This window comes from Cavia porcellus, unplaced genomic scaffold, assembly GCF_034190915.1.
Source record: "Cavia porcellus strain 051 isolate PalLab524CR breed Dunkin Hartley unplaced genomic scaffold, mCavPor4.1 scaffold_5, whole genome shotgun sequence".
Taxonomy (NCBI): Eukaryota; Metazoa; Chordata; class Mammalia; order Rodentia; family Caviidae; genus Cavia; species Cavia porcellus.
Window position 1 is genome coordinate 40413278 of NW_026947488.1, and position 17215 is coordinate 40430492.

General features: G+C 34.1%; 1 protein-coding gene across 12 annotated transcripts in view; it reads left to right on the plus strand.

Annotated features, from left to right (window-relative positions):
* The window catches only part of Tasp1 (taspase 1), a 262482-nt gene that overhangs the window by 43345 nt on the left and 201922 nt on the right, over positions 1-17215 (plus strand). For all 12 annotated transcript variants that reach the window (XM_063248678.1, XM_063248683.1, XM_063248681.1 and 9 more), the window contains one exon: positions 7555-7634. In XM_063248678.1, the coding sequence (XP_063104748.1) occupies positions 7555-7634 (80 nt within the window). The remainder of the gene's footprint in view (positions 1-7554; positions 7635-17215) is intronic.

Here is a 17215-nt window from a genome sequence, read left to right on the forward strand (position 1 = left end):
TTATTTAACTTCTCTGAACAGGGTTTTTATAGTTTCCATTGTTTAGGTCTTGCACATATTTTATCATGTTTATTTGATAAATTTTTATCAAATGTTTATTGTCAGTATATAGAACTATGTAAATATGATTAGTTTTATCATTGATATTCTATCCTGAGGATTTGCTAAAATCATTTTTATAGATTTCATAAGATCTTTCTTTTCCTTAGGATTTTCTACATAGATATTGTGTCTTCTGGGAATATAATTTTACTTTTTATGGAATTTTAAAAATTAATTTCTTTTTCTTCCTTAATTTCCCTGGTTAGAACCTCTAGACCAATGTAGACTAGATGTGTAGGAGATAATATCTCTGTCTGGTTTGTGATCCTAGGGAAGAAACCTTTGGATCTTTGGTCTTTAACCATTAGGTATGATGACTGCTGTAGGTCTGTTCCTTATTTTCTTTATCATGTTGAGAAAGTTTTCTTCTCCTTATGTTCTGAGGGCTTTTTTTTTTTAAACGGGAATGAATTTTATTTGCAGTTTTTTTTTTTTTGTGCTAGGGATTGAACTCACACCCACACGCTTGCCAGGCAGTCACTGATGCCGCTGAGCTAGATCCCCGGCCCTTAGGAATGAATTTTGTACAAATCTTTTTGTGCATCTATTGAGAATGGTCTTATGATTTTTCTTACTTAGTTGGTTACTATAGTGATTGATTTTGACTCTTAAAGCAGCATAACCATTACTAGGATAAATGCCAGTTGGTAGTAATGTGTTATTCTTTTTTATATATTGCTCATTTCAGTTTGCTAATATTTTGTAAAGAATATTCACATGGGCTGGGGATTTAGCTCAGTGGCATAAGCACCTGCTTTGCAAGCTCGTGGTTGTGAGTTCAATCCCCAGTACCAAAAAAAAAAAAAGAATATTCACATGTTTATGAACCATACTTTCTGGCAGTGTTGGTCAGTGGCTGTGAGCTGCCTTTCAGCCATGAGAGTAAACACAGACACTCTATATGATACTACATTACTAAGCTATAATATTTGGAGAGTGAGGTGTATGAAGTATATTTTAATGTGATGTTTTCTGTTGTAATGCGCTTATTGGTATGTAAATAAGCCCCACTGTAAGTTGAGGAGCATTTGTGTTTGGCCTCTTATAGTATCTCTGCAGATCGAATTGGATGATTTGTTTACTTTTTTCATTATTTTTACTCTCACAGTGGTTTTGAAATTTACATTGCTATGTTTTCAAGTTCATTGATTAGTTTTCTACAGTATTGAATTGTCTGCAAATTATAGCCAGTTTATTTTTTATTTCTGACGTAGTTTTATCTCAAGGTTGATTTGTGTATTTAAAAATGTCTTCCATCTCTCTGCTTAGCATTTTTTTCTCCCTAACTTCTTGAGTGTATGAATACTGTTATAGCAATTGTCTTGAATATTTTTATATACTAACTGTTTCAAATTTGTTATTTCTGGATTTTTCAAAAGAGTAAGTTTCTCCTCATTTTAGGTAATACTTTCCTAGTTTTTATATACTTGACAGTTTTTTATTGGATTCCAGAGTGTGTGAGTTTTATCTTTTTGGAAGCTGTGTATGTATTTTTTTATTTTAATGATCTTGAACTCCATTTAGGATGTGGCTAAGTTATTTGATTCTTTCAGATGAGACCAGAAAAGCATTTAGCCTTGAGCTAATATAATATTGCCTTGCTGTGAGATAAAACCTCAATGTAGTGTAGTAGTATAATAGATACAACTAGAATGAGGCATTTCACTCTGGCTGCTGGATGCCAGAGCTGTCCCTGGCCCTGTCTAAACTTCACAATTTCCTTTAGAAAATAGTCGAGTTGTTTGTTCCAAGGCTTTGTGTGAACTCCTCTTCCACATGCCTTGCTCTCCTTTTGGCCTGGACTGGAAGGGGAGTCTCTGCAATTCTCCCCAGTTCTGTGTGCAGCTCTTTTCTCTGGTGCTGTGTTCTGTGAACTCTGGCCTCTTTGGTTTCTCTGGTTGCCCAAATCTGTCTCTTCAGCTCAGGCGCTGCTGGACTCCTTTGCTGTGGGCTGGGAACTCTCCTCACAGTATTGAAAGTGAACCTGTGCTAAGGCTTATGTTGTTTCCTTTCTCTCAAGGAAGACTATCCTCTGTTGCCTGATATCTGATGTCTAAAACTGTTCTCTATATTTTATCTGTTGTTTTTACGTTTATTCAAGCAAAATGGTATATTTATTGTTATACCATCTTTCCAGAAATAGAAATCTCTCACATACTTAGAAGTAAGCTCTATAATTATATGAGCTTAAAAATAACTAGCCAAATTCTGAGTATCCTAATTTTACTTGGAGCTTATTTATACATGATTTATTAAGCTTAATTGTCTGACTTCTAGAATGATACTAGCTAATGCTTGTTGCATTTGTACTTTACAGCAAACATGAGTTTTTCTGTATTAGCTCATAAAAATTATATAATTTATGAAGGTAATATACATTTGGTAGATGAAGAACATGAGTCCCAGGTTTGCTGACAGTTATAGTGTTAGAAATTTGTGGGGGTCATCCATATTCCATTAAGAGTAATTGTGTATATATCCATTCATTTCCTTATGCATTCATTCATTCACTCATTCAGGAAATAAATATTTTTCAGTTGCTATGTATCATGCATGGAGGTAGAAAAACTATAAAAAGAAACCAGAGAACTTAAATACCAAGAGTCATCTTTTGAAGAAGTAGACCAATCTCTGGGGACAGTAAGTCATTACACATAATGGGTGGTTTCTAAAAAGCACCCATATAAAGTTCATTATTTGTGTAGCCCATTGGGAAAGCAGGAGGTATATCTATTTGAGTAGTGTCTAAAATTGTTGAGAATTTATAAAATCCTACTGCTTCTTTGGAAAACCCTTAGCAGAACTTGAGGCAGAATGGTTCATTTCACCAGTGCTTCCGTTGGTACCATCATATGTTGTACTGTTTAAGTACTGATGTTTGATGAGACTAGTGCACTGTTTGATATCTTTACAGAATTGGTACTGTCATCAGGAACTATCATATAGCATTTCTTTACTTAAATAATCTTACATCTTTTCCTTCATTATGCTAGGATATAACTTTGTTGATCACTTCCATATAGAAAGGGAGTTTGAAGGTTCATGTCTGTGGGCCAAATTGAGCCTGTTAGGTGTCTTTGTAAATAAAATTTTATTGAAACAGCCATTCTTACTTGTGTGTACATTGTTTGTAGTGGATTGGGCAACATTGAGTTCCTGCAGCAGAAATATTCTAGCCCACATAACCTAAATGGCCCTGTGTGGACAAATTTGCTGACTCTTAATGTAGAAGTTTTAATTTTGGAAGTTATATTTCTTTTAATGAAAAAAGAATAACTGGGTAGGCACTGTTTTATTTTTAGTTTGAATAAAAACTTAGATACTCATTGGACATTCAAGTTTTTTGAGAAATGAATTTAAATTTTATATATTGTTTATTTTAAATTACTGTTTTTTTCTATTTTATAAATTCATTTAGATTTACACAACTTTTACTGATGATGTGATAATAAAATTTAAAAACCTAGGGGTTAAGAGAATATGTGTGACCTATGAATAATCAGAAAGGATTATACCTCAGTCAAACAGTAAAAAAACTTTTAAACAATATGCAAATAATAATAGCAGTCTTTTACAAGGCAGTCAGGGAAGTGTGAAGTTTGGATATTTTTGACCCTAAAGATCGGTCGCGCAGGTTTTTGATGTGTTGATTATTGTGATTTTTTAAAAAAAGTCAGTTTTGGACATGTATCTAAGGATATTCATACCTGAAATTGTATCTGGGATTTGCCTCAAAATATTTTTGGAAGAGGGATAAACATGAGTGAGATTAACAAATTACTAATAGCAGTTAAAACAGAGTGATGATCTGTTGGGTTTATTATCTTATTCTATGTACAGTGATTGTCACAGTACTATACTGGACTGCTGTAACAAAATACCTTAGCTTGGATAGTTTATAAATGACAAAATGTTATTTCTCAGTTCTGCAGGCTGAGATGTCTAAGATTTGTGAGTCAGAAAGTTTGGCCTTGGATAAGGGCTGTGTGCTCACATGTGGCACCATCTTGCTATGTACTCACACTCATAGGAGGGTTCTGCCTTCAGGACCTAGATCCCTCCCCAGAGTCCCTAGAATTTCTAGAGGAAGGTCACAGATATTCACTCACATTAGTAATATATTTTTAAAATTTTCTATGATAAAAAGTTTTAAGAGTTTCATTCTTAATTTGGTTGTTTATTATTTCCAAATATAGGAAGCTGAACCTCATTTATTTACCTGTTTATAAGCTTTGCAAGCTCAAGAGACTAAGCTGTCTTTTTCAATTTTATGTGTTTATGGTACAAAGAAGTGATAGGTAAAAGAGAAATGTGTTGGAGTGCAAAGAAATAGTGATTATTTTCTTCTGTATCTTTCTTACTCAGAGTAATGTTTTTATTTAATAATTAATTTATTAGTTTTGGTTTTCTTGAGAAACAGTCTCACTATAATTCACTTACTACGTAGTCTAGATTGGCCTTGAAGTCACGGTGATCCTCTTGTCTCGACCTCCTGACTGCTAGGATTATAGATGTGCACCACCAAACCCGATTTAGAATAATGTATTTTGATACTTGATCCCTGAGGATCCTTAAGAGCTTTCTGAATCCATCATAGTGTAATTCAGAACCCTATTTTTGCCCAGGTAGTGCATTCCACATGTTTTGCTCTGAAAACACATGTAGCTCGACTTACTGAAAGTTTCAGTGACCGCATCTCAGTCTCAGCAGAGTGTTGCTACTTTTGTTTTGCAATTCTGTGGATCTACTTTAGTATGAATTAAAATGGGTATAGCACAAGGTAAATACTAGTCTTTTCCTTGGTAGGAAAGTTGATTTTATTTAGCATCTTCCCAGTGTTTATTTAACTTTCAGTATGCTACAGGCATTGTTCTAATTTGAGATTTATTGATAAAAAACCCAAAGATTCCCTACCTTTATGAAGCTAATAATATGTGAGAGGGAGATAGAAATAAGCCAGCAAAAAGAATACATATATTATAATACTGTGTTAGAAGGTGGAAAATATAAAAAGGGAAGGGTGAAGGAGATTTGGCTTAAAAGTGCAGTGTTTTGGGATGTATTTGTACTTTTCCTTTTATTTATTTTTTTACTCATAATTAACATGCAGTATTTGTAACATAATAAGGAGATGAAATGTGATATTTCCACATCCTGACATGTGCCTGGCTCTTTTCCAGGTGGGATGCATGTTTAATAGGTCTCATCGAGGAAGGATTTGTGCAGATGAGGAAATTGCCCATTTGGGAAGCAGGGGAGGGACAGAGGGAGCTGTGGAGATCAAGTCCATGAGGCAGCTACTCCTTAGAGTATTTGTAGCTTTACAGAAGATTAAAATAGAATATGCAGAAAGGCAAGAGGTATAAGAGATGAGACAGGGAGAATTCTTTCACTCAGGAGCTTATAGATTTCTTCTAAAGGTAACAGTGTTTACACTAGTCCTCATTTGAAGTTTTGTGGGATTTTGAGAGAGAATGACATTATTGGATTTGTGTTTTGCAAAGATTTTCATGCTAGTGTGTTGAGAATTAACTGTAATGGGGGTGGAAGGGACAAGGCCAGCATAGAAGTAGTGAGGCTGTTGCAGCAATGCAGGTATAGCATGGGGCTGGTGAGAAGTGGGCAGATTCCAGGCATATTATGAAGTCCATTCGATTTTGTCATGGATGTGATGAACTGTCTTTAAAAGGTTCTTTCTTGGTGGGTCAGAGAAAAGCTTGAGAGAAGTATGAATTGGCACTGCATTTAATGTTGTGAAAAGTGATTCCCCCCATATTAATATAATTTTTAGCAAAAATTTGTGCTAAAATGATTATCAAAAGCAGTTATACAACATTTTGTGTGATAATGAGCTCTTAGCCAATAATTTTTTGATAATAAGGAAAGGTCATATGTTTCGAATACTTTTCCATAAAATGTCATCCAAGTAGCCTATGAATTTTTCCAAATGTCTAAAGTATATAAAAACTTGCATAGTAGATTACAGAAAATTGATTATGTTTAGAATAAAATAAGTATTGGACTGAAAAATGAAGCTAGTGCTGTATTATAAAATGCCCCTTATTCTACAGTTGGGATTGAACCCAGAATGACCAATGGAGTGCTAAGAATACTAGATTCAACTTGAAACTTTTGTCTTAATCATTTAGATTACTATTTCAGCTTCTATTTTACATCTTCACATTGAGGTGTTGTTTGTTTTATCAAGTTTTTTTAAAAAGAAAGTGCTGATAGTTGCCATCAGGAAATCTCAAATCTACAGCTATGGTTTTTTTATTCTAATGTTTGAATTTTATGTGAGAGCTTTTCTTTGCAGTGATTTTTATTTGGGAAAACTTTTTTAGTCTCAGAATCCTTTAGAATATTTGAAAATAGAGATTTGAAGAGGTAAGGTTGGTTATTCTTTTTGGCCCTATCTCCTCTCTTTTTCAGTGCTTCACCTTTATTAGACCGAGTGCAGTGGTACATGCCTGTCAGTTCCAGGTACTCGGGAGGCTGAGGCAGGAGCATTCCAAGCTAGAGGTCAGGCTGGGCCAAGTTTTAGTGAGGAGACCCTGTTTAAAAATAAACCAAAAGGGTTTGAATTGTAGTTCAGTGGTAGGGTATTCCTGGGTTTGATCCTCAGTACTGTTAAAAAAGTAAAAGGAGAAAAAAGTTAAGTTTTTGAGATTAACTGTTTAGTTTCTTGTGGGAACCATTTGATGTGGTTTCTGAGAGTCTGATTAGATTTTGTTTTGCCAATCTGTTGTGAGTCTTATTAGAAATCAAATCTTCAGTATATATTCTGTGGAGTTTTTATTGTTGGGATCATTAGAAGAACAGAAACAAAAAATACTGAGTGAGAAACTAATAAGCAGACACTAGTTCAAGGAATCCATTAATAGCTGGCTGAAATCATCTTAAGAAGTTGGCTACAGAAGAAGATGAAGTGATTGTTATGGGTACTACTTGCTTTTATTATCTGCTTAGTCAAATCTTGAGGGGATAGGGTAATTAGCCTACATGCTATTTGAAATCTTTGAAAATGAGTCTTTCACAGTAAGTTAGCAGTATCTTATTATTTACTTTCAATTTAGGATTTAAAAATTACTTTTGATACATGCCACAATACTTTAGTCATCATAATAAAATGATTCTGAAGACTGATGTGTTTTTGTTGCATTGAGACTTAAACTCAGAACCATTATCCAAGACAAATCTTATTTTCTGCTGGGTAGTCAACTATTTTTGTCAACTTTGTTGATTTTTCCCAGTTTTTACTTGTTATTGAAAGTGAATAAAAATTTTAAAGGGATTTTGAGCATGTAGCCATCTTAGTATTTTTGAGCTAAATCTAGAACTATATCTGTGTACAGGACTTTTTTCGGTTGCCATACAATATTACTTGTATTACATTGTTGATTATGTGGAAGATGACATTATGCATTTTTAAAAGAATTTTTCTGTTGTTAGCTTTTTAGTTGGAGAAGGAGCCTACAGATGGGCAGTAGATCATGGAATTCCCTCTTGCCCTCCTAACATCATGACCACAAGTGAGTAAAAACTTGAAAAACTGAGCTGTGTGACCACACACCCTGGAAAGTGTTGCATTGTCTGTAGTAAGACCTATATAGTATAGATATTTAAGAAAGAAGGCTTATACTGTATGTGGAAATATTTATAGTTCAAAGATACATCAAAAGTGATTTGACTCTTAAGCCCTCCTGAGGCCTCCCTAGTGATTTTGCAAAGCTACTGTTCAAGGATACTGTTTAGTTACGTGAAAGAATTACTAAGAGGGAAAGAGAGAAAGGAAGAGAGGGAGAGAACATAGGTTAACATTTAACTGTGCTTGAGCTATGGAAGGACTTTTTAGGTACAAGGGCATGGGGAGGAAGAAAAGAAAGCAGTGCCACATTAAACTGAAAACAATTTTACAAATAGGATAAAAGGATATATAAGTTTATGAAGAAGTTTCCCAATTTAAAATCACGGAGATACAACTGGAAGAATAATAAAATCCCATGAGTAGATAATATACCATAACTATAGATTCGAATTGAGCACACGTAAAATTTATTCCCTGTAAACTTATGAAAGTTTAAACATATCACATTTTTTCTGTTAAGTGGGTATTTGAAATGAACAGAATACTTTGTAGTTACAAATAAATGTGACTTGGCAGGAGAGATTTTGGAGTAGTATAAGTCAAGACTCTTAAACTTATACTGCAGCTAGGAACCTGTCATTAATTACATAGGCAAAAATTAATGTAGAAGGGTGTTTAGTGAGCATTATTTAGAGTTTAAAAGTCTTTGGAAAAATTCAGTGTCCAACAAAGGAATGTGGATAAGTTATGTGTTCTTTTTTTAAAGGATGAAGGATTTATTTAACTCACCATTTGTGGAGGTTTTAGTTCACGGTTGGCTTCAGTGAGAACGTGTTATAGCCTATGGTAGAGGCACTTTAGTGCTTACAAATTTTTAATCAGTGGACACACACATAGGGTGACGTGGTAAAGAGGCTTCGCAGAGGAGAAACAGTTCATAGTGAGCACAAGGCAGCAAAGTAGTGAAAAAGCAAAGTAGGAAGCAGGAAGTGAAGAAGTTATGTGTTCTTACAATGAAACATTACAAAATAACTACAAATTATTGTGAATACTTATGTGTGATAGTGATTAAATTTAATAATGATTTTGAAAAAAGTGGAAAATGACATAATGTAGATGTATTTTGAAAAATACCTATATATTTGCATAAAGTAAATATTAAAATATGCTAATTGCTTTTAAAATTAAAGATTTTTATCAACAATGTGAATCTGACTTAATGAAATGAAAAATGAATCATAAACTCTAGGAAAAATAAAATGTATAGGAAATACATGATTGTATTTTTTAGCAAGTATAAAATAAGTCTCAGCTCTTACAGATATGTTCAAATTGAGTATATTGGAGCTGAAAGTTGCAGGGAAGTTGGAGAGAGAGAGAACTCTGTGAGCAACAGAAAAACAGGAATAGGAGAATTCTCAGTGCTCATCATCCCCACCATTAATTTTGTTTTACAATCTCTCCACTGGAGCCACTGTGGAGCTCATATATTTGGTAAGCAAATCCAGTCATCTGCCAGTCCTGGCTTTTTCTCAGGGAGATGCTGCTAGCTGGCATTTTCAAGTCTAGTCTTGTTAGGTCTGCTGTAGAGCAATCAGCTCTGGACTTCTCCTTGGTATTCACTTGCTTGTCTCCAGTACCAAATTCTGTTTCTGTATCTCATGTGGTTTTATTTCTTGTTTTACTTCACTGTGAGACTAGAAATCATTTTCCCTTAGGTTTTAGAAATTATTCTCTTATTATCTAGTTTCTAGATTTGCTATTATGCAAGTCTCCTAATTTTTGTGGTATGTTTTATCTCTGGAAGGAAGCTCTTAATTCCCATGTTTTGGTTATTGCAGAGAAGCATTCTGGAATCAGTTTTTTTTCTTTCTTTTTATTCTCCATGCTGAGTATTCATTTTGTAGTTTCAGTTTGGATATCAATGTGCTTTAGTTTTAGGGAAACTAAAAGTTTGTGGAATAATTTCTCCATTTTTTCTATTTTAAATTTTCTGTTATTTTAATATTGAATCTGTATCTTTCTCAAGCATTGTTTTTCACCTTTATAAATCCTCTACCCTTTACCCTGCTTTTTGAGTTTTTTTCAATTTCCCAAACATCTATGTTTGTGTTTATAATTTTCATTTATATATTTTAGATTTCTAGAGCTCAATTTCTGATCATTATTATTTTAAATAGCATCCTATTTTTATTTCAAGCATGCAGTGTTTTTGCATATCCTCAGGATATTATGGCTTGCTGTTTGTTCTTCTTCTTTTTTTTTTTGCCTTTGGGGATTGAACTTAAAACCTCCTGCTTGCCAGATAGGCACTTGTACTACTGAGCTAAATTCCTGGCCCTTGCTGTTTGTTCTTATCTACTTTTTCCTTTTCCTTTTTTTTTTTGTTCATTTGTTATGGACTCTAATACATGTTGCAATTTTTTTCAGCTATTTAGTGGCCCTGGGTTTTCATATTCATGAGGTGAGGAATTTAAGGGCCCTTATCAAGCTTTGTGTGTGAATTTAAGGGCCCTTATCAGGCCTTACTAACCTCAAGGTGGGTTGTATGATCGGATTTTTTTCTTGGGCAAATCTCTTATATGTCATCCCAACAAAACCTTTTGTCTGTTTTCCTAGCTCTGATGGGGCAGTGACTGGTGGTCTGGTTACAGAAAAAGGAAAGGACTGGAGGTCTGATCTTTTTTTCCAGACTTTTATGTAAACATCTGTGTAAAGCACCTGAAACCTGGTCCCAGAAGTGGCTGATGTCCTTAACTAATTTGAGTCCCATCTAGTATAATCTCTCCAAAGAGTAAATGTCATGTGTTCTTCTGTAAACAGGAGGAGAGGATTTGGGAATAGCTCTTCTTTATTGTTAGTTTTTCCTAGTTCTTTTGCTTTCATCCAAACCTGGCTTTCAGAGCTAAACTAGATTACAGACATGTGCTACCAGGCCTAACTTAGTCTGCTAATTTTTTGTTAAGAGTAATATTAAAAGGTGTTGTAGGTGCCGGGGATTTAGCTCAGTGGTGGAAGCGCCTGCCTGGCAAGCACAAGATCATGAGTTTGATCCCTGGTACCAAAAAAAAAAAAAAAAAAAAAAAAAAAAAGATAACAGAATGGGAAATAATTTGGGCTAGGGATTTAACTCAGTGGCATAAGTCCCTGCCTGGTAAACATGAGTTCATGAGTTCAATCCCCATACCAAAAAAAAAAAAGAAAAGGTATTATAAGATGGCTACTACTATAGGATGACAGAAACAGAAATATTTTTGGCTATACATTAATCTTCTATGTTCATAACAGGAAAAACATAATATACTGTACTTTACTTAGAGCTTAAATAACTAACTAGCAAGAATCATTCCCTGAAAAAAATATGTAAAGTTTAATGGATGCATGCATAAATGTTTTAGAAAAGGAATAAAACATTGACCCATAATGAATCTGAAAAGAGAAATTACATCTATTATGCAGATTTTTAAAAAAAAAACAAATATCCTGTATTTGCCCACTTGCGTTATCTTCAGTAAAAATTGGGTTGTGTATTGGTAGTTGGTAATGATATCCTTTATACCAGACCTTTTTGAAGAGTGTAATTTTTAGATTTTTAGCTTTCTTGACTCTTTCAACAGATTTTGGAAGTCCTTATATTGTTGGTCCTAAACAAACTGGTGACACTTTGAATATTTTCACACATGTACAGTAATTTGTTAGATTTGAATTTTTCACATTCTTTTCAGTCTGGAACTTCTTTTAACTTTAATGGTGTTGGGTATGCTGGTAAAAACTTCTCTGTTTTCATTATTTGAATAATCTTTATTTTGACTTTGTTTTAAAATACAATTTTTCTAAGATGTAGACCTTAAAGATGGTAGGTATTTTTCTGTTAGTACTTTTTCCACATTTTTTATTGTAATAAAATATACATCGAAAAAGATTTACAATTTTAACCATTTTAAGTGTACCATTGAGTCGTACTAAGTACATATGGTAAAAATACACAATGAATGTTTAAATTAAATAAATTATTACAATAAAAAGACATATTGCCACTAAATATCCCCTCACTGTTCAAATATACTTCTCTTACTATTCTTGCCACTCTCTGAAGCAGTTCTAGAAGTCCTCTTTCTTTAGTTTCTGTGTGTGGTGTTACTACAAAATACACTAAGGGTTGCTACTGAGTGCTAGCTAAAGGAAAGATAGGATAAAAGAAGAATTCTGATGTGTCCTCACTCACCTTATTTACCAGATCTATGCAACCTCCAAGTCTTACCCAAAGTAAAAATGACCATGAAGCATAAACATTTTGAGTTGATTCATGGCACTGAGACAGCCACGCCAGCACAGCTAAAGAACATTTTGAGGGAGATTAATGACTATGTGTCTTTTATTGTAACAAGTTAAAAAAATTTTAAACAACTTATTTTTTAATCACACTTCATACTCAGTGTTGTACAGTTATCACCACTGTCCATTTCCACAACTTTTTCATTGTTCTAAATAGAGCTTTGAAGTGTAACTACCTATTCTCCTACTGTTAGCTCCTGCTGATCGCTATTCTACTTTCTGTCTCTATAAATTTGCCTATTTTAGGTATCTTACTACAATTGGAATCATGTAATTTTTTCCTTTTGTGTCTAGCTTATTTTGCATACATAATGCCTTCAAGGTTCATTTATGTTGTTGTATGTATCAGAAATTCCTTCCATTTTTTGTGTAAATAATATTCTGTTGTGTTCTCTTAGCATTTTTAAGATGTTTGGATTCTATTGTTGCTTACAGAAATCAACCATTGTTTTTATTATTGCTTCCCTGTATGTAATGGCTGTTTTTTTTATTTGTTTGTTTGTTTTTTTTTTGTTTCAGGGATCAAACTCACAACCGTGCGCTTGCAAGACAGGTGCTTATGCCACTGAGCTAGATCCCCGGCCCAATAACGGCTGTTTTTAAAAACTGTTTTTCTCAGTGCAAAGGCCTTGGGTTCACTCCTTCCTACTATTACTCCTCCTTCACTCCTCCACTTCCTTCTGCTCTACACAGATCCAGACACACACACACAAACACTCAAACACACACACACACGCACAAATACACACACACTTTATCTTTGGTTTTCAGCAGTTGAACTATGATATGCATAAGTGTGGTCTGATGAATAGGTTATGCTATTGGTGAATAGTTTTCTGCATGTGTAGTGTTTTAAATCAACCTTGGAAAAATTTCTTCAGATACTGTGTTTTGTGCCTTGGGGCCTCCATCATCTATTTTTGGGATTTAAGTTATATAAATTAAATATTTGATAGTCATATTTTTGCTTTCCTTCTGGTCAAAATATCTTTTATTTCTGTGTGTGTGTGTGTGTGTGTGTGTGTGTGTGTGTGTGTGTGTGTGTATGTATGGAAAAATATTGCAAGGATATGTGTTTTTTTTGTTTTGAGATAATTCTAAATTCTTAATGAGTTGTAAGAAATAATATAGAGAGCTCATGCTTCTCTTAGTGAGTTTTTGTTAGTCTAGCTAAAGTCTTATTGCTTCTATTTACCTTTTCACAAAACTAAGTTTTCATTTCATAGATCATTTGTGATTTATTTTTTAGTCTCTGTTTCCTTTAATTCTGTTCTTTGTTATTCTTTTCATTTTACTAATTTGGATTTGATTTGCTCTTGCTTTTCTGGCACCTAGAGATAAATTTTTATTTTGTTTATTTGAAATCTATAATATGGGAATTTATTACTATAAAGTTTCTTAATACTATTCTTTAGATATGCTAGAAGTTTTGATATATAGCATTTTCCTTTTCATTTGATTCAAAAATTTTTTGATTTCCCTTTAAATTTCTTTTGTGACCATTTATTGAGGTTAACATTATTCAGTTTTCATGTATTTACTTATTTTCCATTGTTTTTCTCATTTTTGCTTTCCAGTTTTATTTTGATTTTATAATGAGAAAGTTACATGCCATGATTTCAGTTTTCTTAAACTTTTTGAGACTCATTTTCTGACCCAATATATGCTCTAGAGAATGCTCTGTGCTGATAAGTATGTCTGTTCTACAGCTGTTAGTTAAAATGGACTGTAGATGCCTTTCAGCTTCCTTTTGTCTATAGTGTAAATTAGCTCCAATGATCTTGTTGATTTTTCTCCTTGGATGATTAGTCCATGTTGAAATTGGGATGTTGAAATCCTCATCTATTATTGTATTATCTCCTATTTCCCCCTTTAGATGTTCTTTGCTTTACGTATATGGGTGCGGTAGTATTGGTTGCAAATATATTTACAACTGTAATGTCCTCTTCCTGAATTAATCATTTTTCATTGTAGGAATGTATCCTCCTATGTCTTTGTTAGTCTTTATATCTTTCTTCTTCTTTTTTTTTTTAAAATAGATTTTGACTTAAGTACTTTTATCTAGTATAAAGATAGCTACTTCTGCTCACTTTTTCTTGTTTTTGTGGAATATCTTACTTCACTTTCATTCAGTGTGTCTTTCTTAGTGAAATGAGTTTCTTGGGCTCTGTGATTTTAATTCATGTGGGTAGACTGTATACTATTGGAAAATGTAGTCCATTTTTATTAAAGGTTATTGACAGGTAAAAACTTACTCCTGTCATTTTCTTATTTGTTTTGTTTCTTCTCTTTTTTTTAATGTTTTATCAGTGTGCTTTATTCTTTAACATCTTTTCATGATAGTAGTAATACTTTTGCTTCCAAAAGTAGAACTCTCTTTAGATTTTCTCATTTGGCCATCATTGTAGTAAATAGTCCCTCAGTTTTTGTTTACCTGGGAGAGATTATTTCTCCTTTACTTCAGAAGGAGAGCTTTTCAGGGTGTTAATGATTGGCAAGCTTTTTGGTTTTGTTTTGTTTGGTTTGGTTTTTTCCTTTTAGAGCTGTGTATGTTACTCTGTTCTTTTCTGTTCTGTATTGTTCTTGCTTTTCTGCTGAGAATGCTGCTGTTAAGTATAATAGGAATTCCCTTACACATATGTGACTTGAAACTATTCTCTCGTTTTTATAATTTTTTTACTTTTGACAGTTTGACTATAATATAACATATCTCAGAGAAGGTCTTTTTTGGTTGAGTTATCTGGAATCTTTTGAGTTTCCCAGATCTGGATATCTTTATCTCTTTCAAAACTTGGGAATTTTAAACTGTTATTTAATTAGATTTCTAATGCCATTTCTCTTTCCTTTCTTCAGGAACTCCCATAACGTGAATATTTATTTGTGTAATGGTATACCATAGTTTTGTAGGTTTTTTCATTCTCTCTGTGTGTACTTGACTGAGTTATTTCAAAAGGAGTGTCTTTGCCACATGTGGTTGCATGCCTGTAATCCCAGCACTCAGGAGGCTGAGGCAGAAGGATTGCTATGAGTTCAAGGCTAGCTTGGCTACATAGTGATTTTGGAGCCAGCCCTGAATTGCCTGATGAGACCCTGTTTCAAAAACAACAAGAAAACAAACAAATGAAAACCAACCAAACAAAAAAGTCAAAGGTCTGTCTTCAATTCTGCTTATTCTAGCTTATTGTTGTCAGTGTTGTTCTTCTTCCTCATCCTCCTTTCCTCCTCCCCCTCCCTGGGGATCGACTGCTGGCCTATTGCATACAAGGTAAAAGGCTTACCAATTGAGTTACCTCCCCAGCTTTGTAGAGGCTTTTAATGGCATTATTACTCTGTTAATTAAACTCTTCAGCTTCAAGATTTCTATTGTTTTAAATGGTTGTTACTTCATTGTTGAGTTGCTCATTCAGATCATAAATTATTTTCCTCTTTAGTTGAATTGTCTGTAGTCAGTATTACAGCTCACTATGCATTTGGATCAATTTTTAGATTCCCTTTCATACATTTCTTTTACATTTGTGTCTTTCTAGAAAAACTGTTGTGTTCAATTGTTGTGCTTCCTTGATTTTTCATGCTTCTTGTGTCCCTTCATTGATGTCTATCTGGTGTAACAGTTGCCTCTTTCAATTTTCTGGAGTAGCTTTTATCTCAAGAGATCTTTTCTGTCTGTCTGTCTGTCTCTGTCTCTCTCTCCTTCCTTCTTCCCTTCCTTCCTTTCTAGATGGGCTTTATTATGTCACTTTTGCAGGTGCTGTGGTTTGGGTTCTGAGTATGCACAGTTATGCTGCCTTCCTGTGATTTCTTCAGTTCATCATCATTGGTGTCTGTGAGTACCTCAGTGGTTTAGGATGCATGTGTTTGTGGAAAGAGAAGTGATGATAGGCCACCAGGGATGTATGTCCTCGGCCCTCATGAAGGTGAGTTTTGATGGCAGTGCTCTGATCCAGAAACTAGGCTGTAGAGGACATATCCCAAAACCCTGTGGGTGCAAGCGCTGTTGCTGATGTAGTCACCAGCAGTGACAGGTGTGTTGCGAATGGTGTAGGTCTTGAAAGGGTCCATCCTCAGCCTGCCCCGCATAAGCATTAACGGCAGGGGAGTACCTGCGATACTTCAGGATATTGTCTGTAAAGGGTGTCTTGGGATGGATGGATCTCTTGAATTTTCCTATCTGGACTTTGTTAATCCTTTTGGATGTTTATATTCATGAGTTTCATCAAATTGAGCAAGTTTTCAGTAGTTATTTCTTGAAATTTTCTTTTTCTCCTTTCTTTTCTTTCTTTGTCTTTCTCTCTTCCTCTCTTTGTTTTCCTTTTGTGATATCACAGTGTGTAATCTTATAAATCTGTGCAAGTGCCCCTAGCAGACCAAAAGTTTTCTCAAACTTTTTTTCTTTTTAGTCCTATTCTCTTCTTCCCATTCTTAGGCTTAGGCTTAGGCTTAGGACAGTCTTACCTGTGTGAAGTTCCTACTTGGCTAGATAGGGGTTGACTTGTAGTTCTAAGTCAGTCATTCTAGGAGGGTAGAACTGTAAGGCCACCAGCCCGCAACCTACTGCGTCTATCTTTAATGTGCCTTGAACTTGACTTTTACTTCTCCTTTGTGTTTAGTGAGACACAAGTGTTCCAGTGTTGGTAAATGTTCGTAGTGCAACAGTAGCTTCAGTTTTTGGTTTAAGCTCTACCTGCCTCAGAATTTAGTTGGATACTTTGTGTAAGGTTTTTTTTTTTTTCTTAATTCTTTTATTTTTTAATTTTTTTTTTTTTTTTTTAAAATTTTATTTAAGGAGAAAAGAAAAAAAAAGCAGGGAAAGGGTACCAGTTATACAGATTTACAGAAAAAAAATGAACAGTAGGAAATCACTAGTTAATGGATTACATATTGTCATCTTAGAAATAATTGTTCAAGTCACAAAATTAGAGCTTGTAAAGTGGACATTCCATCAATGATACTGCAAACAGTTCTGTTCATTGATCCAATAAAACTCTGTGATATCATTTTCTATCTTATACACTTAAATATACATGCAGTTATATAGTTTGGAGCACTTTCTTTTCCTCTCTTTTGTACAATGACTATTACACATTTTGGGTTTCATTGCTCCCACGGTTCTTATTACTTTTTTGGAAGAGAGTAAAACCAAATGTGACATAACAGAACAGAATCGGTCAAGTCAAAAGGGTGGACATAATA